Below are 27887 nucleotides of genomic sequence, written 5' to 3' on the forward strand. Positions count from 1 at the left end.
AGTACACATGGACCCGAGCTGCTGCCCAGCGACACAATTCTTTTGCAATTCCGTCAAAATGCGCTAAAACTGGCATTTCAGACAGAGGGTGAATACAGGTATATTCAGGCTGACAGTATGAGGAAAATAATGTTTTTTTGAACATTACAGCATGTAAACATGTTCTAGTAGAAACACAAAATACAAGTATGAACTTGAAAATGAGCACAATATGGGACCTTTAACACATTTTATTATTTAATAATAGTATAAGTGAATCACATCACACTCCCAAAGTCCTCACATGAATACTGAAGTGATGATTTAAAAAGATTAAAAAAATCAAAATGAGATCAATATAAACCCACTAGCTGAGCACCATTAAAGCTCCCTGTGGGAATATCATCAGAGATGTTCTTCTGTGGTTATAGCATGATGATGATGATGATGATGATGAAGCTGGACCATGACAATGCGCGCTGTGTGTTTGTGACGTACACTGTAAAAACAAAAGTGTAAAATAACGGAAATTACTGTCCGTTAATTAACATAAATAAACTGTAAAAAAACAAACAGTAATCATCTTTATATAATTAGCCTTTATTACTGTAATTTTACAAGAAATATTTTACTTTTAACATATATTTATTGTTAGAATAGTCATACACCGTAAATCTAAGACCATTTACATATAAATCACAAATGAAACATGTAATTTTACGTTGCAAAAGCCAAAATTTACATTAACTCAGAAGTTTTGCAAAAAACATCTGTATTTTTACAAGAAAAGTTTTTAGAATTCCATGAAATCCTTTTCTTCTAACATGTCATTTTTAAAAATGTTTTACTGTCATTTTGAAATACAGAAAAAAAGTAAAATTTCTTGAAAAAAACTGTAAAAAAAACTGTTTTTTTACAGTGCATGAAATCCTTTTCTTCTAACATAAATTAATTGTTAAAATAGTCATAATCATCTAAAAAACTTTTATCTTTAAAAATGATCAAGAAAAGCTTAAATACAGATAATTACGATTATGATTACAAAAAATACTGTAAATTTAAGACCATTTACATATAAATCACAAATTAAACATGTCATTTTTACATTTGTTTTCTGTCATTTTGAAATACAGACAAAAAATATAAAATTTCTTGAAAAAAAACTGTAAAAAAAACTGTTTTGTTTTACAGTGCATGAAATCCTTTTCTTCTAACATAAATTAATTGTTAATCATAAACCTCTAAAAAACAGAATAATTCTTTAAAAATGATAAAGAAAAGCTTAAATACAGATCATTACGATTGTGATTACAAAAAATACTGTAAATCTAAGACCATTTATATATAAATCACAAATGAAACAAGTAATTTTTACATTTTTTTCTGTCATTTTGAAATACAGACAAAAAATGTAAAATTCCTTGAAAAAAAACCTGTAAAAAAACAGGGTTTTTTTTACAGTGTAGGCTGGCGGAGGAGAAAAACACAGACAACACTGAGAGATAGAGGGAGAAAGAAATATATATATATATATAGAGAGAGAGAGAGGCTGCATGTATATATATAGGGAGAGGGATATCTGGTGGTTGTTTTCATCAGAGCTCCTCACAGACAGACAGACAGACAGACAGACAGACGGAGGCAGAGCAGCAGTAATGGACTGAGGATGCACAATGGAGCAGCGAGCACACCGTGTTTAATTGCGGATTAGAGGAGGAGGAGGAGGAGGAAGAGGAGGAGGAGAGAGCACAACAAGGAAGGAGAGGAGACGCTTCTTTATTATTGGGAGAAAAGCAGCCGAGGAGGAGGAGGAGGAGGGGAGACACACAGACAGCGTCTCTGAGCACCGGAGAGACGGAGCAGACCAGACCGTGGCGGGGGTGACGGTGACGGTGACGGGAGAGAGGAGGAGGACACCGACACCGACACCGACACCACCGACAGCCGGCGGCGTCGCTCGGATGGTTGTGTTGTTGTTGTTGTTGCTCCGGACGCGGCGACGATGCGGCCACACTGCTGGGTGATGGTGGCGCTGGCGGGGACCATGTCGTACTTCAGCCCGGAGAGAGCGCTCGGAGCCCCGCAGAGAGAAGGTGAGAGGAGTCGGAGGATGGAGGATTGAGGATGGTGATGGGGGGATGAAAATCAGTGATGCTGGAGAAAGGAGGAGAGAGAGCCCCCCTTTCTCTCCTCCTTTCTCCAGCATCACTAGACTCAGTTATGAAAAGGCCTCTCTCTACATTATTATCAGACATAATGCAAAATTGCAGCAGCATACGTGGCTGACTTAATGAGAACAGGAGGCTGCATGATGTGGTGGTGGTGATGGGTAGGGTACCATATTTGCATGCAGTGATGAAAATATTAGGGATGGAGGAGGGGGGGTGTTTTGGTCTCGGGCCTCCTCACATCGATGGCATTTAAAAAAACAGCATATACTGTATGAATAGCAGGCTAAAAACCGTCTAAATATCCAGTCTATAAATAGCCAGCGCTTTGGCACTGCACGTTATTTAACCCTATTGGCATCTTTATTTTTCTCAATCTGAATATGCCCTTTTCTCCCCCCTCCCCAAAGATCTGGCAGTGTTGTGTTTGTGTAATGTGTGCAGTCATTGTATTGTATTGTTTTGATAAGAGCTGCTGCTGGCACTGTGGTGCTGCTGCTGGAGAAGGCCCTGTGTGTGTGTTAGGTTCCTATTTATATGCAGTGTCTGTCTGGACATCTGTCTAGGGAAAGATGAAAGAATAGCACTGCACAGGAATTGTGCATCAGGATTGGAGCCACCAGTTATTATGTTTGTGCATGTTTTTTAGAGGACCATGCTGCCAAAAGAGTCATTTAGTTTTCATATTTAGCCCCTATTTTGCAGGTGCACTCATCAACATTTAGCTGCATTTCTCTGTTTCATGGGCTAAAACTCATGTACTGATTATCTACAATTTATTGGAATCCAGAGTACCAATTTGGTTTTTAATTAGCAACAGATTGGACCATTCACCAGATTTGATATGAAGGTGGTTTTATATGCTGAACACATCTTTGCTTACCTTTGCGCAGGATGTATGAAACAAGTGAAATCCTCCTGTTTCTGTCTGTGTTGTAAGTTTTTTGCAAACAAGAAAAACACAAGAAAACAAGAGGTGCTGAAAGTGTAAATTGAAAAGAGGTCTGCATATTTATCTTGCAAATAAAACAAACTTCACGTCTTAGATTTCTAGTGGAATGCTGGTCCTCTTTTTACAATATTTATTAAGTTGGTAAATTATTAAATATACTTTGAAATTTATGTATGCCGTGTTTACAATATCATGACCCTGTGAATGGATGTATTTTTGGATTTGTATGAGGGACAGAGAATGAATTTGGGATATTTTGAGACAGCACAGACTAAATCATACATTTCAAGGTATCATTGTTTATGTAACCCCCTGGGTTATTATTATTATTTTCCCTAATGCATTTTATAATTTCACATGCTTAAAGGTATTTGACATTGTGATATAGCTTTTTTTTGTAGTGTTAACAATTTAAAATGTGTGTAATATCAGTGAATACGGCTTTGTTTGGAGAGTACACGTGAATTTCCTACTAACTACCTTGCTACTGTTGTGTAATATAATGCCTAAAATGCTGCTTTGTTTGCAGAGAGTTAGACAAGATAGGCTGAGGTATGGTTTGAATATTAATGTTTATATTTAATATACAAGTCCTTCACTGCAGGAGTTGGACACCTTCTAACTGTTTCAAGGTGTCATTGTTCCTCTCTCTTGTCATCTCTCATAAGTGATATCATGTTTTGGCTACAGTATTTAAGTGCAACCTATAGATAACTCCTGGAGGGTATTTAACCACCCTGCCCTGCCCCTTTTCTTTTCTACAGATGGTTCACTTCCCACAATCGACTACGTTGAGGTACAAATATCAAAATGTCCCGATCCCTCCCTCTCTCACCTGAGTAGTAAACCTTCCTGATTTGAGTAATTCTTTTCCAGTTTCCAACCCTTCCCAATTAGCGCTCCTTGTTACCTAAATGACAACCAGCCACCCCTCCCCTGCTTCTTAACTGTGTTTCCTGAGTGGAATGCCATTTCTGATATTTCCCATTTCCCCCCGTGCTTTTTTCCTTACTGGAATGGTATATTATCCCACTTTCAGACTTTAATTCCAGTCTCTATTTTGTTTTTACTGAGTCAGACAATCGTTTTTTTTTATCTTCAACTTTCTTTTCCTGCTTTTTTCCCCCCAAATCCCTGATGCAAGCTGTCCATTGGGGTTCTCCACTGTTTCCCCAAACCTGCCGCTAAGAAAACGCTCCAATGGTTTCCCTCTAAACAAAACACCTGTGTAACAAGATTTCACACTTTTCTGATTCAGTGAAGTCTCTCTTTTCCTTCTCACTGACTCAAACCTAACAGTGTGAACCCCTTATATGTCTGTGTTAAATCCTCTCCTCCCTTTGTATTTTCTTCTTCCTGTCTTCCTCTCAGTTTCTCAGACCAGGGCTGCGTCCCTCTCTCCTCCACCCTACGTCGTCATCCTCATCTCTTGCTCTGGGCTCGTCTCTTTCGTCCTGCTGCTCCTGACCTGCCTGTGCTGTAAGAGAGGAGGAGTGGGGTTCAATGTAAGTCTTCAACATGTAAGAGATCTATTCACCTCTCTCTGCTTGTCACACCTTTTGTGCATGCCGGTATGGTTTTTATTTAAGCTTGACTTGATAAACTGCAGGAGGATTCGGTATGGAAATGCTAACAGGACTCAATAATTCAAACTTAATGAAGTAGAAATGGTCAATAACCATCTCTCAGTCTAATCTTTGACCTGACAGTGTTGTTGAGCTGGCAGACAGGGTGTCATTAGTTCAGAGTGGCTGCTCTCTCATTGTCTGCCCTTGTTGGTTTCTGCTAAATCCAACCCCTATTTTTATTAAGTGACAGACTACAGCTTATTATATATTTTTGATTATACCACTATTGTGATTTTTCTTTGCTGTTGCGGCTCAACCAGGAGTTTGACAATGCAGACGGGGAGGAGTGCTCTGGAGGCTCCAGTCCCATCCAGGAGGACAGCCTGTCGTCATGTCAATCCCTCCCTGAGGTCTACACCTTGCCCATCAGAGAGAGGCCCAGCTGCCCCGCCCTGCAGGACGGAGCAGGTAACAACCTCAAACAACTCTCCTGTTCTCTGACTCTCATTTGAGCACAAACCCCCTCAACTTGAAGCTGAAGTACTGTCCTGCTCTAAACTCCCTCATGGTCTGTTGCCTGAGTCACTGATGCGGATCCATTAAAGGTCTCAAACTGAGTGTACAACTGGTAGCATTGAACTCCCCGCTGAAGTTCAATGAAGTGGAAACTGTGATCTGAGAAAATTCTGCATCAGTGCCTCGTATGAGCACGCCAAGTTGGACATTTGGCCACAGGCAGGGATGGTGTCAGCACACCTTATGAACTTTTGTCTCAGGAAGGGTATTGTTCCCCCTAAACTCAAAAATGTGCTTTGCTTATTGTTACTTTGCTGTGCAGAATAATGTATGTGCATTAGAAGTCTGTTTTCACATTTCACATGTGCTCAACTCAAATCTGAGTTTAAAGGACCAGAGTGTAACATTTAGAGGAATCTATTGGCAGAAATTGAATATAATATTAATAAGTATGTTTTCTTTAGTATATATTCACCTGAAACTAAGAATCATTGTGTTTTTGTAACCTAAAGCTGGGGACACACCAACCCGACATGAGAGAACTATCGCCGATGAAGGCCGTCTGTTGCGTCGCCTCACGTCGCCTTTGTTTTGGCCGACAAGTTGCACCCGAGCACACTGCTAAAACTACAGCCAACGGACAGTTAGCACGGACGTTCTGTGCCTGCGTGAGATGAAATAACTCTCCACACCAGCAGGCGGTGGTAGTCTGTATTCGTCATTCAAAAAGGGAAACCAGAAGACAGAGGATGGCTGTTGTTACAAGCTGTTGTTATGATGCGTACATGAAACAAAGCAGCGCATGCCGTTTTCACATCACTCACCGCTTAGCTTCATTCCAGATGGCCATGTCGATGTGAAAATATCCGTGTATTGGAACGATCAGATGAGATGAAGATAAAAAATGAGAAGAGTTCTCTGTTTTTTTTTTTTTTTAGGACTTTACTCGTGCTTTCCTCACTTTCATTTCTCTTCTTGTGCACTGATTCGTTTAAGCTGAACAGCCAATCAGAGTGATTTCTCTCACCGACGGGCACCACCGATTCAAAAAGCTGAATCGTCCGAAAAACCTCGGACAGACTAGAGCCGATAATACGAGACACACTGAAAAAACTAGGCCGACGGACGCTCACTGACGGCCCCAAAGTGTCTGACAGCCGACCATCATTTAGAATGAGCCGTTTATATCTCCATACGGAGCGGGTCCTCTCTCCACGGAGCCGGCCACCATGTTTCTACAGTAGCCCAGAGAATGAAGAAAAAGGAGTATATATCAATTCTAATCATTTTTAAGTGGGTATTTGAGCGTTTTGTAGAAAAACAATATCAGATGCAAATTATTATTCAAAGCAGAGTTTTTTATATGTCTTAAAACATGTCTGGAGGGGATCTTTAATGTTTTGGTAATGGCTGAAAATACTGTAAATAATGTATTTTCCTGAGTGTATCAGTTTTTAAAAGTGATTTTTGCTCCTGTTCTGAGATATTATATCAAAACATCATCAAAAGCAGATGTGTGTGACCCTGATCTTTTTTTATGTCTCGTCTTTTTTTACAGACTGCAAGTCTAAGTGCTTCAAAAGACACACTTTAAACTATCTTCAGGAGATAGGGAATGGCTGGTTTGGAAAGGTAAGATGATCGTCTCTCACATTCACATATCATTGTGTTATCATGTAAAATATGACCCACGTCATTGATTTTTTCTTGGCTCTGCTCTGTTATATTTAATACTGGCCACCGACCAGATAGGGAGTCTTAACTCAAAATAGTTCTTTTACTGCTGCTCTGCTTCTCCCGGGCACCCTCCCATGTTATTGCCCATCGATCTCTCCTAGGTGATCCTGGCTGAAGTGCTGTGTGAATGCAGCTCCTCTCAGGTCGTGGTGAAGGAGCTGCGTGTCAGTGCCAGCCCTCTGGAGCAGAGGAAGTTCTTGGCAGAGTCTGAGCCGTACAGGTGGGAGAAACTGATGAAACTCTGGTAGCCATTTTGGAGGCAATATGGCTACGTTCCAAACTGCATACTTTTTCTTTTTACTTTTAGCATGCACTGCAGCTGCCCTTACAAAGTACGTACTGTTGCATGCAATATGCATACAATTGGGACATACTACTTCGTCATAACATTGCACCTTGAACATCTTGCTAGATATATCCGAGGATTCTGGGTCAGAATAGCCAGAAAAGCGCGCTAGCTTGCATAGTCTACTTCAAAATACGACTGAATGTAGTAGGACATCCTGGTATTTTTGGCGGTATTTTTGCGTCCAAAATTCCATACTAACATACTATTAAGTACGCTAAAACAGTATGTGAGATATTTTAGTATGTCCAAAACCTTAGTATGAAACCAATAGTACATTAATTGCATACTATTTCTGGTGAAATATTATTGTATGCAACGCGTGGCACTACCGCGGCATAAATATCCCACAATGCAATGCGGTATTGACGACCACATTCATAACAGATGTTAAGTGACAGCTCTGTAACATCAATAACGCTTCAATTTAACTGTAAGTATAACATTTCACTTTGCTAGGCGTAACATATACTTTAAATGAATGCAGACTTTGATTCTCACAAACCGTCGTTTTAGTCACATGAGTTTGGCACGGGTTACCATGGTTACACGTCTCCAACCGACAAGGAGGCTCTCAGGAAGTGACGACGTAAATTACAGTTCAGTGCGTCCGAAAAGATGCATACTACTGTTTATTCACACAAAAGTATGTTGAACGATAGTACACATATTGAGTATGTAGTGTATAGTATGCGATTTTGGACGAAGCCAGTATGTATTGGGACATACTAAATCTTTTTCTGGCATACTAAATAGTATGATAGTATGATAGTATGGGTATTGGAACACACAGTGTGTAACTTTTCCTTAACAACAACCACTGTGGCCACAGTTGTTAATAGTAAACGTGGCATAACAGCAGCACAAGCAGAGAAGAGTTTTCTAGTCATTGAAAAGACTGAAGTCCACTCTATACAAAATCTAACATGAGGCTGTATTGGCATAACCTGAGTGTATTTAGTTGATTAAAGGGTGCATTATATTGATTATTAATTCACTTCAATCATTCATAAAAGGAGCAATAATATATCTGGCTTGAGTTGTACCTGTTTACACTATAAAATAGTGTTTTAATGTTTAGCTGTGTACTCAGATAGCTAATGTTACTGCAGGTAGATGGTAATAAAACTTGCTCTCGAAGGCGAGCACTGAGCCGACCTATTTAATGTTTGACTGAGAAGCTGAGTAGCCTTTTGGCTGTCCTTCTCTCTCTTTAACACACACACACACACACACACACACACACAGGAAGCATCCAAGGACACGGCTGTCTGTTCTTTTTCTCTATTCCTATCTCTGGGCAAAACCCACAACAGCCACCGCCATCCCTACACACACACATACACACACAAATATACACCTACCAGGAGTCATTTTCACACACTGATGTTTACGTCTCCGGTTTCTTTTGCTCTGGCTGAGGCACAAACCCTCCCCTTGTCCTGTTATCGTTCGTGTGTCTGATGTAAACACACCTACACAACAACAAGCAACAAGCACACACACACAAAACACCAATATGCTTTATTTCCATTTTCCAACTTTCACTCACTGCACTTCATTTGGCTTTGCTGCAGTGCCTCACACAAGTGCCTCTCCTTTTTCTCTCTCTCTACTTTTGGCTGTGTGATTCAAGGGCTGCCAGCTCATTACCATCTATCTATCTATCTATCTATCTATCTATCTATCTATCTATCTATCTATCTATCTATGTATCTATCTATCTATCTATCTATCTATCTATGTATCTATATCTATCTAACTATCTATCTATCTATCTATCTATCTATCTATCTATCTATCTATCTATCTATATATATATCTATCTATCTATCTATCTCAAGCTAGCTATCTAGTTCTAGCTACTACTGTAATTTATCTTGTAATACTGTTTGTCTTTAACTGTCCTGTAATCTGTGTGTTCATCTCTGTGGTTTCTCTTTCTCCCTTCAGGAGCCTGAAACATCCCAACATCCTTCAGTGTATGGGGCAGTGCAGTGAGAACATCCCCTTCCTCCTGGTTATGGAGTTCTGTCAGCTGGTGAGTACAAAGTGACTAATAACGTAGTACGTATCATTTTGTAATCACTTTGTTGAATTAGTTTTTTTACATCTACAATTTGTGCACAAATAATCTGGCATCTTTGGAGCTGTGTTATTGTCTCACTTTGCTCTGAAACTCAAAAAAAAGTGATAATTACCATACTGCTTTTATTACTGACATGCTGTTAATCAGCATGAAAGCAATTATGTTCCACCTTTGTAGCAGTTTTTCATTTATGTTGTAGTTGCATTAAATGTTTGGGTTATTTTCACAAGCTTTACTTCATCTACTCCTTGTTTTAATATATTTTTATGTGCGTAGTTCTGCATATTATTTGCTGCAGGAGTGATAAACTATTAGAATTATAGATGCTCCGGTGTCACTCGATTTGTTTTCCTTCAGCCGGCTTAATCACTGACTGATTAAGAAAACCATATGAGTGGACTCTCAGAGACACAAACAGATCAATTACAGCAACACAGCGAGAGAAACACTGGAGGCCTTATAGGCTGCTGCTATTATCCTGTTTGATAAAGTCTCCTATTGTCCTTTCCTCATGGATATTTTCCATCCTTTTTATATAGTCCTCAATTTATTTCCTTGCCCTTCCTGAAGCTCAAATGACTAATACAAAGGCTGCCAGCTCATTACCAATTCCCCTGCAGCTTTAGAGGCTCTGTGATGGAAAACACCTAAAAAAGGGACGTATTTACTGCAGAAGTCACAAATATTCTCTTTGCCTAAACGGTGCTGCCTGCAAGTTTTATCTCTGTTTTAAGAGAAGGGCACAAGCACTTGGCATGCACACTTATGGCCGAACTGGCATTAACTAATTTTCTACTTAAGTCTGCATGTAATTCACTGCTTGTGTTATTGTTGTGATGTTCAACTAGGGTGACCTGAAGAGGTATCTGAAAGCCCAGCGCAGGTCAGATGGGATGACCCCTGACCTGCCGACTCGGGATCTCTTTACTATCCAGAGAATGGCTTTTGAGATCACCTCCGGTCTGCTGCATCTCCATGAAAACAACTACATCCACAGGTCAGTCTAGCCCGTTCTCATTCCCAGGGCGTCAAATACCGAGGCTCTGTCACGGCCATCGGCATTCGGTACCACCGCACTGGGCACCCCTTAGCGCCGGAATGAAACACACACAGCGTTCCATTAACTACAACATAAACCCATCAACAGTAAACACTTCGAGAAAGTGTGCCGGGAGTGTGGTGACGTAGTTTAAAGAGCGAAAGAGACACAGTGGGCGGGCGGGACGGGAGGTGTATAGCATCCAACAAACACAAGGCTTTCAGCCTGGAGACCGCTGTTTGTGTCCCTCGCATCACGTTAGAATCAGCTGTTCATTTGTATCCCGTGTTCACACGCTAACGTAAGCCCAACCACGTATTTATTTCCTAAACCTAACTGTAGTGGTTTTATTGTTTAATCCTAAAGTGACGCCAAAGATAACTATAGTGGTTTTGAAGCTGAAAATAAAGTGACCCCAAGGGTGCAGGACAAAGCGGCGGTATGTGAGGAGTTGGTATGAGAACGTGTTGGTCAGTCATGACTTCACCTCTGTACATTATCAGGACTCAAGTCTTTAAACAAGATTATATCTCTCAGATAGATAGACACACTGTGTATCCCTGTTCAATGTGGCTGATTGTTCTACTCTCTGCAGTGATCTGGCTTTAAGAAACTGCCTGCTGAACTCAGACCTCACTGTTCGGATAGGCGACTATGGCCTTTCACACAACCATTATAAGGTACGTGGATCTCTGCTTGTATTTGTCTGAAAAATAAACCATAACTTAAGTTCATGATCTATCCATGTAGGCTACCAGATTTTTTAATCCTAGATTTTTAAGGGGAGACACTACAGATGAATAGGGTAAAAACTCCCCAGATGTCTTACATTAATTAATTGCTAATACAACAATTTTTTGTATTACAAATTGTCTGAAAATGTATGGTTAAATATGCAAATGAGGCATTATCTTATTAAATATGTGCTAATTTGTATGCATTTCCAGAACAGAAATGTGAACATACCAGGTTCAAAATTCTTGTTTCATTTTGTTGACATATTAGAGTCAAAGGTTTTTACAGAGGAATTTTTTATCACCCCCTAAATCAGAAAATACTGTCAAAAGCTATAAAAAAAAAAACAGTTTTTGCCATGTTTTTAGGAATGAAATGTTCTATAAATCAGGCTACGAATGATATATGAACAAATCCCTCTGAGAAAACTTTCAGAATATAGAGAGGAATGAAACAGGAAAGTTTGGTGTTTGTTAGTGTTACTGAAGTGGAGATTTCTGGCTCAGAGTCTGAGAGAAACCTCATTTTGAGAAAACAGTCTTTAAAGATATGGATTGTAGGACACTACATATGAATAGGGTTAAAAACTTAACTAATATATATCACCTTGAAACTTCCCCAGTTGGTTACTTACATTAAGACAATTATTTTTTGTATTACAAGTTTTCTGAAATGTTATGTTTAAATATGCAAATGAGGCATTATCTAATGTAAACTCTGGATGAATTTAGGAGAAATCTACAGATGCAAATAGACAGTGTAGTAAAATAAACACCTGGATGTGTATTTTGGATGTTTTCTTTCCACTAGACTGAAAGAAGACATGCTATGGAAGCAAAATAGCTCAAAATCTCAAATTTGACCAGTGTATGTTTTTGCTTGGGGTGTCTCCCCTTAATTTTAGGAACCCCAAAGCCTTTGTCTTGTCATGTAAATAATTACATTTTTCTTCAGTATAAAAATAATTCTTGTCTTTGTGAAGGAGGACTATTACCTAACTCCAGACAAGCTCTGGATCCCACTGCGCTGGATTGCTCCTGAGCTGCTGGAGGAGTACAGAGGATCCCTCATCGTTACTGACCAAACCAAGACCAGCAACTTGTGGTAGGTTTTAGAGCGGTCACAGCTGCTTATATAGAGTGTAAGTAACCAGGCTGGTCATGGTCAGTTCATGTAGGTAATGCTATGATCATGCTCGTCTATCAGGTATTTGGTGGTATTCACTCAGCAGACACTTTATTAGGTACAATTGTAAAATCAAAAACAATCCAATATAACAGCTGAGCAATAACTTCTATTAGGGCTGTCCCCTCTTAGTGGATTAGTCGACTAATCGGTCGTTTCGCTCTTAGTCGATTAAGATTTTTTTAGTCGATTAGTTGTTTTTTATGCTTTTTTCATGCTGAATGACTTATTTCCAAGATACTTATGAGCACATCTCTGGTAAACACAAGATTTAAAGTGGTGCTTTTGTGTGATTCTTTGTGGAGAAACTCAGTTTCACAGATCTGTTGATTAAATCAACTAGTCGACAAAATCGTATGAGTGTTAGTCAACTACGAATTTCATTGGTCAAGACCAGCCCTAAATTTTACCTTTGCAAAAATAATGATGATGATGACACTGTCAGAGAGGTATTAATTGAACTATATGTTTATTATTGAAGTTGTTGAACTGGGCTGCATTACATTGAGAGGTGTTTCTAATGTTTTACTCACCCCATTTACCAACATGAGAGGGCAAACATTTTAGAAACACATTTCAACATAATGCAGCCCAGTATGACACCACCACTAACTACAACATATCGTTGAATTAACACCTCTTGAAAATGTTAACAAAGACTGGCCGATATAAGCTTTGTAAAGGTAGAATATGGTAACCTGATGTGCCAGATGGTTTGTTACAGAGAACCATCTGGGAAGCCGTCATTGGAAACTGTTTGGACACAAACACGTTACTTGAAGCTTGACAAGATGGATTTTTGTGTGATATGTGAGCCTGCGATTCTCGTGTGATCTCATGACACCACGAGAATCCAGCTGCCGTGCATTGTAAAGGATACGTGGCAGATCTGTTGTACTGGATTGCATTAGATTGTATAGATCTTCATATGAAGTGGTGTATATTGTATATACATTTGTATACTAATCTCCATTGGTCTCATAGCATTGGTTTCCTTATTCACTTATTAAACCAGTATCAGACCATGAAAGACCAACAGCTGATACAACTAAATGCTTGTTCTCTGAGGAAAACAAAGTAAACCTCAAACCTCTTAATGTCTGTGCCGTTGAAATCATTTTGAGGCTGAGATGTTCTGAATATGCAGATAATCTGAAATGCTCTTTGTAGCGTCTTGTTTGTAGTCTCCGTTAGAGCTTTGATTTGGCCCAAAATCTCAAACTCTTTGAATCTTTAATTGAAGCTGAATGAAAGTAAAGACACAAAGGGAGCTGCTGTTTTTTTGTTTTCACCACAAATACTTATAAGTCTACCTTTAACGGTCAGTGTGACCTCAATTTTGCTGAAGTAGAGTTTGGAAGTCCATCAGTGTGTCAGCAGTTTTAGCGCCATTGCCAGGCCCAGTAATATCAGAGGGAGTGATTGAAGAACAAGCTGGACTGAACCCTCAGTCTCCGATATTACAACTCCACTTTAATGTGTTTTGTTGAATGAGCCAACAAGAAAACACTCTTGGAACAAAACACACAAGTAGAGGAAGAGTACTCTTTGCTCTCATGGAAGAAATGACTGGATAAGATTTCTTATTCCTCTCCTCTAATAATATAACCAACAAAGCATGTTTTCACCTGTTTTTTCTTATTCTGCCTCTCTTTTAAGTCAGAGCTCTGTATAAAACAAGGTGCTGCTGTAAAAGCATTATATAACAAAGAGGTGTGTGAAGATCTGTCTCTCACTGTCTCTACATCTTCTTTTCCCTCCAGGTCCTTGGGGGTGGTTATATGGGAGCTGTTTGAATTTGGCTCTCAGCCCCACAGACACCTGAGCGACGAAGAGGTGCTGACCTTCGTCATTAGGGAGAGACAGATCACCCTGGCACAGCCCAGACTCAAACTCTCCCATGCAGACTACTGGTCAGTACTCATCCGCTAAGTGGAGTAGTGCAGAAATGATGATTATGTTAATGGAGAGTGATAATGCCCTCATTCTGTCTCACCGAACTTAATCCCTCTGTTTTTCTCTCTTGTCCTCAGGTATGAGATCATGCAGTCCTGCTGGCTACCTCCATCTCAACGCCCCTCTGTAGCAGAGATATTCCTCCTCCTCTCCTCCCTCCTGGCCGCTGAGCGGGGAATGGCGAGGGGGAGTGTCGGGGAAGAAGATGAAGAGGATGAGGAGTATGAGGAGGGCAGGGGAAGGAGAGGGGAGAGCGAGGAGTCGTTTGAAAGACGCTGGGACTTACTCCGTCCACCTGCCTTCCAGACTGCTGCAAACGAGCGGCAAAGGGAGAGAGAGTACGGCAGGGATGACAGAGACAACTCCTACCCCCTGCTGGACCCTGTGGGGAACTGTATCACCCCGTCCTCGTCTGAACTGGATGACATCCTGACAGTCACTGAAACCAGCAAAGGCTTGAACTTTGAGTATTTCTGGGAAAAGGCTCACGCCAGACGAGGGTACAAACCTCTCCCTCCACCTCAGCCGATCCCGACTGTGAACAATAACCACAGACAGTCTTTGGACACTCCCACTGTGGTCCCAGTGATAAGCGCCCGCAGCCCCTCCCTCGCCAGCGAGTACTACATCAGGTTAGAGGAACACACTCCCCAGGACAAGTCGCCAACTCTCAAAGGGAAGTCCTCTTTCCGCTCTGATTCAATCTGCCCTGGAGATATGGAGTTGGTGGAGATCCGCAGTGGAATGCTGGGAAAAGAGCGAGTCCCTTATTGTTCTTCTGACAAATGTGGAAAGGGCCTCCAGACTGTCAGATCAAGCGAGGTTCAACTCCAGGTGCCCAACATGGGTGTGGCTGAATTCAGAGACACTTCGAGCAGAGTGACTGACTTTTCAGTCGTCGATTTAGGAGACGATGATGAAGAGGACAGGAGAAGGAGTAGCGATACAGATAGAAAATCCTCCATGAGCTCTCAAGCCCCGGTCCTTCCTCCCAAGCCTCGCTCTATGTCCATGTCGTCAGCCAACCACCTTCACTCGCGCCCCCTCCCCGCCCCTCCACACGGTTACAGAGGACTGCCTCACTACACCATCGGTGGAAAAATCGAAACAGACCCCCATCACATGAGCAGCTGTCCACCTTCTACATATGATCACCTGGGGCTCCATAGGTCCCGACAGACTCTACCCCCGTCCCCGTCCCTCTCCCCCTCCCTCCCCCCATCGAGCCATCCAATTTACCCCGTACCTCCTCAAATGTGTCCCCCGCCCCTCCCTCCCCACTCCAAACCACAGAGAAGCTGCCCCAGCTACAACACAGCAGAGACTTATTCACGATACAGCAAGCCACAGATGCAGAGATCCAGTAGAGACCCACTATCCTGTGACTTGTCTGATAGAGAGGGTGGCAGCAGGCACTTAGCGTCATTGCACAACTCCAGGGAGTCTTCTCATTCTCGTGCAAAAGACTTTGACTCTCCCATTCGTCGAGAAAATCCATTGCGCCCAATTTATCGCAATTTACCCCGCCCTCAGCCCACACACCCCCAGATGGACAGACAGTCTTCATCCAGTCCCACCTACTCCGATGAGGATGACTCTCCCTTCATGTCCCCTGAGAGACCCACCACTGTCACTCACTCCAGCCTATCTGAAGACGCAGACCCGGGCTGTGCCGAGCTCTTCTCCAGGGGAATGAAAAGGACTCAGTCACGCCTTGACACCATCCTGCCTGCCATTTGGAGGGAAGACGCCGAACTTCATGCAGAACGTGTGGCCGCTGCCAAGAAATCACCCATGCATCTGTTTCTGACGGAGATATCTAGCGTGGCAGATTCTAGCGAGTCCAAGACAGAGACTTCATGGGAGGCAGAGAAGGAGGAGAAAAGAGATGGAGAGAGATGGGGGAACTTTGTGTTGCCCAACAGAGGGATGCGTCGCTCCCAGTCGCTGATCACAGAGCTGGGGTCAGCAGGACAGTCATGGGGGCCGGAGAAACGCAACAACAGGACAGGAGCTGAGGAGGACGATACAGTCACTAAAGAATCATTCCAGAGCGATCTTTTCCTCACAGAGATCGACACGGGAAGGATGGACACGGATCTGGAGGGAGGATCACAAACTGATCCAGTAAAATACCTCTATCCTTCCGGATCCAGATTGCGGCCCTATGTCTGTGCTCCCGGCCTTCCCTCGTACACCGAGGCTGAGGAAGCCTATTCAAAGGGTATACGGAGATCCCGCTCTCTGCTCTCTGAGATCACCATCGGGAAGCAGGAGTCTGACCTGCAGCAGACTGAAAAGGAGCCTCGGAGAACTGAAATGACCAGGGAGGAGTTCATGAAGGAGATCCAATCAGCAGAGACCTTCCTGACCGAAATCATATCCAGACAAAACGCTGCCGCAAACAGAAAGGAAGCAGACCCATCTTACTCCCCTACTCCGCTGTCTCCTGAATACGAGTCCATATGCATTGACCCCGTCTCCGCTCAGACCATCAGATTTCAGTCCGATAGCTCCATACGAGCCAACAAAGGAAAAGATGAAGCGCAAACCGAGGCCATCTACGCCCAAGTGACCAAGCGTGCTAAAAAGAGTGAGATAAAGGTTTCTATGAAACCTGAGATCCCAGTGCTTCATATAGGATCAAATAAACAACCTCCAAAACAGGACAGCGAAGAAAGCGATGCCGACCACTGCCAATCTGGTGAGTTTGTGTTTTCAGAAATCATGCCCAAAAATGGTCTCTTGCACAACCAAACACTTGCAGGTCAGAAAGAAGAGGAGGAGAGTTCAGACGGCCCTGCCTTACCCGCCAGAGGAGAGCAAACAATCTCTCCTTCTGAATCCACTCAGAGCGTCAAAGAATCCAACACTGTGCTAGAGCGAGAGAGCAAATCGCTAATTACAAATGAAACAGATGCTCAAAAGGCTGCCGTTATAGGGAACGGTGAGTTATTGAAAGAACACCCACAAGCCAGCAGCCCTGAGAGAGGAGAGACAGACACCGCATCATATGATCATGACAAAGAAAGGTACCACACCAACTCTGAACACATCACAGCAGCTGATTTGAAGAATTTGGGTTCTCAAAATAACGACGAGACGAAAAGAGAGAATTTACTTCAACACACCGGGCAAGAAAATCACTGTCACATGGCCGAAAAGGCGCCCACTCCTGCTGACATTCCAACCACTCCAGACTGGGACCCGTCCACTGATGTCTCACTCATCACCCCTACCGACTCGGTCCTGTCACCTATGACTTCTAACTCAGCCGACTGTCTCACACCGAGTGACTCATGGACAAGCGGCGGAGGAGGAGTGGGAAGTGGCGGGTGGCGAGCTTTGGGAAATGAAACGCCGCATCGAGACTCAGCTTATTTCTCAGACAGCGACTGGGAGGGGGACGGGTTGAACAGGAGGAGCAGTGACGGACTTGTTGCCTCCAGGCCGAGCAGCGGTCGAGGAGGGGAACGGGGAACGCTGACAGGGATAGAGGAAAAAATGGAGGAGGAGGGAGAGATGGGAGAAAAGAGCCCCTTAAGAAATAGCATACAGATGTCAGATAACAAAGGTGAAGTTGGAGAAACTATTGAGATGTTTGAGGAAACGAGAACTCTTTATCAATATGCTCCAGAAACCATTTCTCATTTCGGTGATGACCAAGATATTCTAAACAAAGGGCTAGAGTCAACACAGAGAGACGATTCTGGCATTTTCCAAAACGAGAGCAAAAAGTCGACACTGCTGAGTGATGATCCGCAGGCCAAGGACTGTGTTGACTTAATTGATAAGTTGTTCTCAAAATTAGATGAAGAGCCACTGAAAGGGCTCCCACACAGCGGTGGGTATCCGATAGACAACCACTACACAGATGGCATCATCTCTCAGATAACAGATCACAAACACCAGGACTCTGCAGAAAACGATTTCAATCGACACTCCAAGAGCCTCACTGAGACAAATATTTTGATCGAGTCTGTAGCTGACAGCGAGTCAAAGGATTGCATGTTAAGGCCCAGCAACAATGATTACCCAAGTGTTACAGAGACGGATATCGATCTCTCTGCAGTGGACTCCCTCAAATGTGGAAATGACACTGTGGAATCTGTAACATCATCCCAAGATGACAACGGAGAGTCAAGATTATCTAAACTGTACGGCATTCAAACCTGTGACGCCACACTCAGCGATGAAACCCCGCCAGTAGTCGAGCCAAGCGATGATGGGAATGATAAACTGAGTGATCTGACGGGTCCTTCTTGGGCCGAGGAGGGCGGTGAAGAGGCCGAGGGACGTGAAGAGAGGCCCGGTCTGGACCACAACGAGCTGGGCCTGAGAAACCTGCGCTGCTCAGACGGCGGCGAGGACAAGAAGGTCACGACGGAGACAGAGAAACAGCTGGCTGCCGCAGAGCTGAGTAACGCCATGAAGGAAAAGTCACCCTTGAGAGGAGCAGCGAGTCAGATGCAATCTGCTAACAATGTGGATAAAGACTCCTGCGAGGGCTTGGATGTGAAGACTAAAGAGTTATGGAGCGCTCTGGAGGAGGACGATGAAAGTACAGGATCTGGTGTCGTTAGGGGAGAGTTTGACTGCCACCGTTTTTCACAGTCGAGGGACTTACGCTTGTGGCCTGATGAAAATGACCAGTGGGCGTCTCCAGAGAGGAGATGCCAAGACATCGAGCTGAGATCTGAATTTTTCTCTGGGTTCGCTAACAAGGCCTGGGAGGTGGGGGAGAGGCTCGTCGTGGGTCAGGAGTTTTGGGAGACAGAAGAAAACGATGAGCTTGCAGGAAGTGAGCCGCACCCTGCCGTTTTGGAGGGCTGCGAAGAAACCTGGAACGATGAAACACAAGGACTCGCTGGTAATCTCGCCATGAAGGAAAAGTGGGACGCTGCAGACGGCGATGACCAACTAGCTGTCGAAGTGGTAGACGTACAACAGGAGGAAAATATTGAAAACCTAGGAGAAATTGTCGGTTTGAACAAAGACATGAAGAAAGAAATATCAGATGCTGAAGTAGAGAATATAGAAATCCCAGAGCAGGAATCCTCGGAGCACGGAGAGAGGCAGATTTCGTCATGCACAGAGACAGACGGGGACAGGGAAGGCCTGCTAGACTCCACGGAGACAGAGGAAAATCAAAATTTTAACAGATGGCCTAAGAATCCCCTCTGCGAGATCCAAATAGAGGGACAAACATCAGCTGACGGAGAAACAGGCTCTAAGTTAGAGAACTGCTTCAGTCACACTTCAGAGAGCTCACATATATCTATTTGCATCACCGAAGCTCCTCAAGAGAACTTTTCAGACCTAGAAAACGTTGAATTAGGCGCAGATTCAGAGGCTGAAATGAGACCATGGCTTGCTGAGCAATATATCGAAGAGAGAGTAAGCATTATGGACGAAGAAGAGGATTACAGAGACATGCCCCTTCCACCCGACCCTATCTCTTGTCCCAGTGACCTTGATGTGCAGGAGGAGGTAGATCAGTCATATCCCCCGTTAGACAATTTCAGCTCAGTAGATTTTCCCAGCCCTCCACCAAGCATAGACCTTGATATGCAAGATGATAAATTGGAGAGTTTAGACGACTCTTTTCCTAGCCCGCCACCATCTGTTACAGACGCAGAGGAGTTTATTAGTCACATTAATCTAGAAGACTTTATTGCTAGCTCTGAGACACAGTCGTATATTTCCCCAACACACAACGCAGATGTCCCAGCAGAGCCACCTCTGCAGGAATCCCCACCTGCTACAACTCAGAGTAAAGGGATCTCAGCCAATCTGAACCTCCCCTCTGTGCATATAACACTGGCCGATGAGAGCAACCTTACACACGACATAGAAATACAGGATGAACATAATAATCTGTTCCAGAAAACATCATCCGCCACCCCATCTTCACCCCAAGTTCCCCTCAACAATCTCCCAGAATTACTGATATCTGAGTGGAAAGATTTGGACGAGGAACCCCTGGAGGATTTTGAAAAGCTGGAGCAACTGTGCTGCATATCTGGGGACGAGGAGGACGACCTTTTCCTGGGGAACCTGGAGCTCCTGGAGTCTTTGAAGAAAACACCAGAGCAGAAGGGCGGCAGCGTTGGCGAGAGTGATGCAGGTGAGGAGACATGTGGCTCCTCTACTCCTGAGGGGAGCAGGGTGGATTTAAAGGAGGACAGGATCTCTGATAGCTCTGATGAGCTGGCAGAGTCTGCACAACATCTGATCCTGGATTCTGAAAAGGATGACGGGAAGAGATCACCAGGCCAAACATCTGATGTCAAAGACCACGGATCTCTCTCTAAGATGACAACAAGGAATGGTCTCATGATGCAGGTGAGCATGTGTTTTTGTTTGTTGTAAGAGTGCTCCTTATATTGCCTCTCTGGATTTATTCACCCTTCTACTTTATTGTTTTGTTTTGTTGCTCCAGGTGTGTGAGGAGAGGCTGCAGTTTTCCCTCTGTGAAAATGTGAAAACAAATGTGCTCTGGGGGTCGACTGTTAAAGACTCGGTGACGCTGCGGCCCTGGGGGGAACAAATCACAGAGAACAGCAGCGAACTGGTCACTGTGAAAGAACAAAAAGAGGATGAAAGGTATGAAGAAGGCTGAACTGGGAAATCTGAGTTCATGTTAAAGGGTCGATTCACCCAAATTACAAACAAAACCTCACATATTTTCTTACTTTCCTTGGCAACAGTCCGCAAATTTCATGTTAATTAGGTGATAATTAGCAAGTATCCTATTTGAAATTCTCTTTGGAATTACTACCAAATTACCCCAATATTTACCTCAAAATTTATCGAGAATTACTTTATTATGAACATTATTTAATAACTATATGCTAAAATAGCACATAATTGTTAGAATAGGGCCCTTAGGCTTGAGAAGCGGCGGTGTGCTGCTCTTCATCGGAGGTGGAAAACCAAAACTAATAGAAGACACTTCTGATCAGGCACAAACCTCACCATTGTGTGACTTATTGTCTACACAAATGTAAGCTGGTAGCTGATGTAATAATTCAGGGAGGTTTTTTAAGAAATTTCGAAGAAGTCATTTGCCAATTATTATCTATTTACCAGCAGACATGGAAATAAAGCATATCTATTAACTTTGTATTCTTTTCCTGGAAATGTATTAAATAAATTACCAGCTATTTATTACTGCTTATTGGGAAATAGCAGAATATAATTGTTAAATAATGTTTATAATAGATATAAAATAATATATAAATAATAATAAAAGTCCAGAGTCAAGTCCCAAGTCAGGACAGCCAAACAAAGTAATTTTTGATACATTTTGAGGTAAATATTGGTGTAATTTGGCAGTAATTCCAAAGAACTACTCTTACTTTTTAATTATCACCTAATTACCATGAAATTTGTCGACCTGTAAAACGAAGTGTTACCCTTTTCTCTAGTGGTATCTTAATTAGCCCTCAAAGTCTTGAAAGATGATTCTTTTTTTTCTGTTATTCACAAAAAAATCCTCATCCGTGACCTCAGGGACTGAGTAGTATTCAGCCATATGGAAAATTTGGGTTTTATTTAACCAGCTTTTGAGATATTTGTTCACCATCAACCCAATATAGTGAGGGTGAATGGGTTTTCATTTGCAGACCATTAAAAATGTATATCTAAAATATTCTAAATCATATCTTTTTAGACAGTGCCCCTGTTACTCTGGATAATCTAACAGAACACACTGTTTTCAAAGGGACTATTTATTTTGTAGAATGTAGTTCCAATGAAAACTGTTGACAGCACCATCTGCGGATTAGAGTAACAGGGATACTACCTACTTTTTAAATGTCATTTTTCAAAGCTGTGAGCACCACAAATTAAAGGAAAAAGACATGAGTATTCCAAAACCTGGACAAATAAAACCAAAACTATCTGCATGGCTAGATACTACACAGGGTAAATGATATTCTGGTGAACTGACGCTTTGATATTCATGTTTTAATTTATTGTTTTTTTGTGTGTTTTGTTGTTGTTGTAGCCAAGAGGAGCTGGAAAATTCCCCCAGCATTCAGCCCCACACCGAGTCTGATGAAACTAAAGCTGAGCCGCTCACTGTGATTGAACAACCTGAGGTCAAGACGCTTCAGACTACTGCAAATCAGGCAATGAAAGGTACCTTCATGTTGCACGTATTGCTAATATTCAATACTGAGATTATTAAATACAAACTACAATTTTATTTGTGTCAAAGTTTGTTCCCCCATGCCCAACCACAGCTTTATGTTAAAGGGATAGTTCAGGTGTTTTGAAGTGGGTTTGTATGAGGTACTTATCCATAGTCAGTGTATTACCTACAGTAGATGAAGGTCGGCACGCCCCCAGTTTCGAGAAGCAGACAGGAGTGCCTCCACGGACACAAAGCAATGTACTGCTGTGGATGGGGACGGCAGCAAAACATATTTTAGCCACCTAAAAGAAAGGCCCAACTAAAAAATTCAACAGGAGTTTAAGTGTACGCCATATTTTGAATATTTTCACCGCTTTACCTTGCCGTCAGACAGCTCTTTCCGACGGGGAACTGAAGCCGTTGTATCCATCTATGCTCTCGCCAAAGCCACCAGAACTCCACCAAAACCTGAAATTTTACCTCGCAGAATACATGAGTTACTGGACTACCGCTGCCTCAATTGGTTAGTTTGTTTGTGCTATTGTGTGACTTTGATGTATCCGAACTAACTAAAGTCAGCAACTCCCGTGTTCTGCGAGGTAAAATTACTGTGTTTTTCAATGGAGTCTGCTTGTTTTGGCGAGAGCATAGATAACGGCTTCAGTTCCCCGTTGGAAACATAGACTGTATAGCTCTCTCACGGCAAAGTAAAATGATGAAAATATTGTAAATATAGCATACACTTAAACTGAAATTGATTTTTTTAGATGGGCCTTTCGTTTAGGCCCCCGTCCACAGCAGTACATTGCTTTCGTTCTGTTAACTCTTGTCTGTTACTGTCTAAACTGAGCGACGCACCGACCGCCATCTACTGTAGGTAATACACTGACTATTGATAAGTACCTCATACAACCCCACTTTAAAACACCCGAAGTATTCCTTTAAGCCCCTTACCCAAATCATGGATCATGGCAGCATTGTGGGAAACACTATTCGAAGAGGAAACAAACAAAATAGAGCAAGCAAAAAAGTGATATACAGTGAAGAGAGATACGGAAAAAGATGAAAAAGCTAGGCCCCTTTTTTTTTTTTACAGTTTTTATTGTTTTAGTTTTTTTTAAACCGGACACAGAAAACAATGCAAACAAAGAAAACTAAAAAAACTAAACGAAAAACACTTGTGCATAATTAAATAAATCTCTTAAATCTAAAGAGAAAAATAGTGGGTGTCAATAACCCCTAAGCAAACTGTGTCTGCAAACTTTCATCCAAATCTTTAAAGTCTTTTCTGACGGGGAAGAGGTAACTGCTGTTATCAGGTTCCTCTCATATCTAACATCTCTTCCCTACTCTCATTTTCACAGCAAAACTAGCTCGTCTGTCTCTCGCCCTCCCTCCTCTCGCTCTGACTCTTCCCCTCACCCCCACGGGTAAAGGAGGATTTGGGGACGGTCCAATTGGAAATCGGATCGGAAGACGGAGAGGTCTGTCCTCAGGAAGCGACCCTGACGATGAGGAGGAGGACGAGCAGGAGGATGAAAGCTCCCGGAGGGTGATTGTTGTCACAGAAACAGACGTGGACAAACGTGTCGGGCTGAGGAGTCTGCTGAAATCACCCAAGGAGCCGATGGACAGAGAGAAGGACAGAGGACGAAATGTGTCCTTTTTTGATGATGTCACAATCTATCTTTTTGATCAGGTATTTCCTGTTATCAATAATTGATTTATTGGAGATAGTTTTTTATATAATAAAAGGAGGCCTGACTATTCTGTTTTCATTTCAACAGGAAACTCCAACCAATGAGTTGAGCAACTCAGCGCCCACTAGTCCAGCCCCAGTGTCCGTCAAAAGCACCAAGTTGGATTTGCGTGGTAAGAGCATAAACATTTAAAACATCTAATCATCTCACATTCATGATGAGACGCAGAATTAATTAACTGGTGTAAATTTTGTACAGACATTCATGGTAACATGCTAAACTAAGATGGTGAACATGATAAACATTATACCTGTTTAACATCAGCAAGTTAGCATCGTCACTAACTAACCAGATCGATGTATCGATTCAATGATCAACGATCCAATGTCATTGAAGTGAAAACATCTAAACATATCGTCATCGTTAAGATATGCCTTTATTTTGAAAATCTTATCTGATAAAAAACATTTGCACTGAAACATGAGAAATATGGCACTTTATAGTGAACAACAGGAGGTACATTTTTATTGTTTTTATTAAATAGATTGTTTTTCATTTAAATATCTGGAAGAACCCAGTGATGAAATTAAAATGGTCAAATCATAATTTAGTTGCTTTTTATGAGTTGATATAAGTGTAACTTATTGTGTTAAATGTATATGAAAAATATGATATCGTCTCATATCAATTGGAGGTCCCTGAATTGAATTGGATCAAAATCGTATCATGGCAGACTTTGTGATATCAGCAATATCGTATCATCCAAAGAATCAGTTTAATATCATATCATGATTAAACTTGTGATTAATTGTCAGTGTGCGCATGTTAGCATGCCCGCATTAGCATTTTGCAGAGCTGTAGTACATGACTCGAGTCCACTTTTTTGAAGTCTTGCACTTGTCTTGGACTCGTGCCTTGTTGGACTGTCGGGCTCGGCTACTGAGAACTGGTCAGGTTGCTCCTGGCTGCTGATTTGAGATTAGTTGTACAGAACGTTGACTGATTATAGAAGTGTTTCCCGTATATGCGTTCAACAGCGGCGCTGCTAAAAATATCCCCGAACACACTCTAGTTCAATGAGTGCAAGAAATGCAAAATCCTCTGTACGACCACTGGAAGAAATGTGAAAACACTATAGTTTTAACAATAAGTTTAAACTTTATCAATTGATAGTTGTTTTAGGAGCTGCTGCAGCACACCTACTTCCTTGTCCATGATATTTGCATTAGTAATAATCTCAATAAATAAATTGAAAATGAAAATTTAATGAAAAGGTCCCTGCTTGTGGGCATATTGGGGGTGGTCCCATGGTAGAAACGTCAGTAGCAAATATTAGATAAAAATCAAGGTTTATGAATGTAACATTAGACTGTAATGATCCTCAAACTTAAATTCTATGCATTGATTAGTTTGATGCTAGAAGATAAATCAATATTGTTTATAGATAGATTATTTCTTTCCATCCTAACTCATTAATCACTATATTAGCATTAGAAAGACACTATTGCCTATTATGATCTCGACTCGGACTCGATTTGCTCTGGACTTGGTCTTGACTCGGACTCGACTGGACCTGGTTTTAGACTTGACTTGGACTTGATTAAGTTGTACTTGCCTACAGCCCCGGCATTTTGCTCGAAGCACCGCTGTGCAACATCAAAGAATCCCTAGCATGCTGCAGACTCTTCTTATCAGACTGTAGAGATAATAAGTCTGAAATATGTTTCTTTCTATACATGTATTCAGTCGCCACCTTGAGCCGGAGAATGACGTAATAAAATCTGACAGACACTAACTCATCCCCACCCACCGAAATGGAAAAACCCTCAGTTCAACCATCTCCTCCCCGAATACGCAGCCAGAATTAATCTTCTATAATTATCCCCCTCGACACTGTGACATGTGGAACTGAGCGGCGACATAAATCCTGCGCTCAACAATGCAAGCCTAAGCTGTGTTTCCCAACACATTTTCATTTGCTCTCTTGACTTCCCCTCTCCATCTTGTACACTGATTACCTCATTTCACAGAATAATGAAAGTCTGGGCTCAGAGTTTCCTTCGGGCTGCGTGTGCACATATACAGAAATGCAAAAACTCCAGAATTAGATGCTTTCATGATCTTCTGTAGCTTTTAGAGTTGAAACTTCAAAGTCTTGAAAGAAGAGGCTGATTTCCCTTTGAGTTATTTTTAACTCAATACTGCATTGCTTCAGTGTGATTGTATTAATAGATATAGATCATTAGTTTATTTTCTGTCTTGTATTTGGTGCTAGTATCTTACTCTATTTGTACTGAAGACACCTGTGTCCCAGTCATGAAAGCATTATTAGACAACGGGTCCCTTGGCTCAGATATGTAAAAGGCCCCCACCCCTCCTACACAGGAGTAAAACATGGACATGTGTCAGACTTTCTACAGGTGAACCTGAACTCTCAGGCGCTGCTGTTGGTTTAAAAGCTGCACCTGAACTTCACTATTTAGTTTACAGTGGAAATTTGATTCTGGTTTAAATCACTTTACTAATTTTAGTATATTTTAATAAATAATTACTGTAGCCTAGGTATGCTGTGCAGCTCCAATCTCGCCTACTTCAGCTTTAAATTAGGGCTTTTCAAGTGTTCGTAGTGGGAAGTTGATTTACCTAAAAAATTCCGCTGAGTTACAGACATCTCTTTCCCAACGTAAGCCTAACGGGAAAAATTATTTTTGGGCCCAATGGCATCACGTGACGGACACAGAAGTTGTAGTACCGCCGTTTGGCCACTATGAAAATTTGCTTCAAAGCCCGACGCACTTCCTCAGGGCTTGGGAAGCACAACTCAACACATGCACCTGACGGACTGGTGACTGAGCCTTCACATTGTGCTTGATTTTTGTTTTTTTTCTTTCCATCAGGGCCAAACATGAAGAGCAAAGAATCGAAAAGGAAAGAGGATTTATCAATCAAACCAAGGTCCACTGTGGGGGCCAAACCAGTGACATCATCGCGCTTCACTGTCAGCCCTGCCAACGACCCCCACTTGGTGTGATGTTATCGTGGGAACCTTTAGAGCTGAACCCTCTCGGACTGGCCAGTGAATTAACCCCAACAACCAGCCCATTCACCCAGAGGCTATTTTTTTATTGAAGAGGCAACTGAAAGAATGAGACTCCCGTTCTAAAAGCTGGACACATTCCAGGTTTTACCAGCGACAGGATTTTGTATGACAGGGGTTGTTGTGCTCCTGCCTGCCACTATTTACAGAGTTTATTCATAGCCTTCAGCTACAAAAGTCTTTGGAAAAGGCAGCATATGCTAGGAGAAGAGGAGCCTGGAGAGATTTGACAGCTATGCAGTGGGAGTCTTGCTGTGTACCAGCTTACCTTCTCTTTTTCTTCTTCATTCTGTTGTATTATTCCCCAGATGTGCGGGGAATGCACTTTCTTTAGTCATTCATCCGTCTATGTAAACACTTGGATCCCAGTCCTCTCCTCTCTTTATTAAAGAAGTTTTTCATTGCAGTCAGTCAGTTGTTCTTGTAGGCAGCAGTTTGGAACAGAAATCGCTTGACTCCTGTATTTGAGAATACTCATTTGTACAAATATCATAATACAAGTGAATACAATATCATTTTAGAGCTGTTTACTTTTAGATGTATTCTTAGACTGCACGAAAAATGAAACAAGCTATGCTTCTTTATACTTTCAGTTCAAAAAGGATTTTTCTTATGTTATTAATTTATATTATATATATTTATTATATTGTTTTATTTATTTATGTGAAGCCAGTTTCCAT

At 42.0% G+C, this 27887-nt stretch overlaps 1 protein-coding gene across 2 annotated transcripts; it reads left to right on the forward strand.

Annotated features, from left to right (window-relative positions):
- Positions 1-1466: 1466 nt before the first annotated feature.
- si:dkey-40m6.8 lies at positions 1467-27613 on the forward strand. 2 transcript variants are annotated; one of them, XM_037783898.1, is made up of 16 exons: positions 1467-2072; positions 4471-4619; positions 4988-5135; positions 6742-6815; positions 7022-7140; positions 9220-9307; positions 10204-10352; positions 10990-11074; positions 12112-12233; positions 14078-14227; positions 14348-20615; positions 20713-20876; positions 22282-22415; positions 23775-24109; positions 24198-24282; positions 27008-27613. In XM_037783898.1, exons 1-16 carry the CDS (start codon positions 1982-1984, stop codon positions 27139-27141), a joined length of 8295 nt encoding a protein of 2764 aa, XP_037639826.1. In that variant the 5' UTR covers positions 1467-1981; the 3' UTR covers positions 27142-27613. The 2 variants fall into 2 exon arrangements, with proteins under 2 accessions (XP_037639826.1, XP_037639827.1); XM_037783899.1 differs by having other exon boundaries at positions 4471-4604.
- Positions 27614-27887: the final 274 nt, after the last annotated feature.

Source organism: Sebastes umbrosus, chromosome 11, assembly GCF_015220745.1.
Source record: "Sebastes umbrosus isolate fSebUmb1 chromosome 11, fSebUmb1.pri, whole genome shotgun sequence".
NCBI classification, from domain to species: Eukaryota; Metazoa; Chordata; class Actinopteri; order Perciformes; family Sebastidae; genus Sebastes; species Sebastes umbrosus.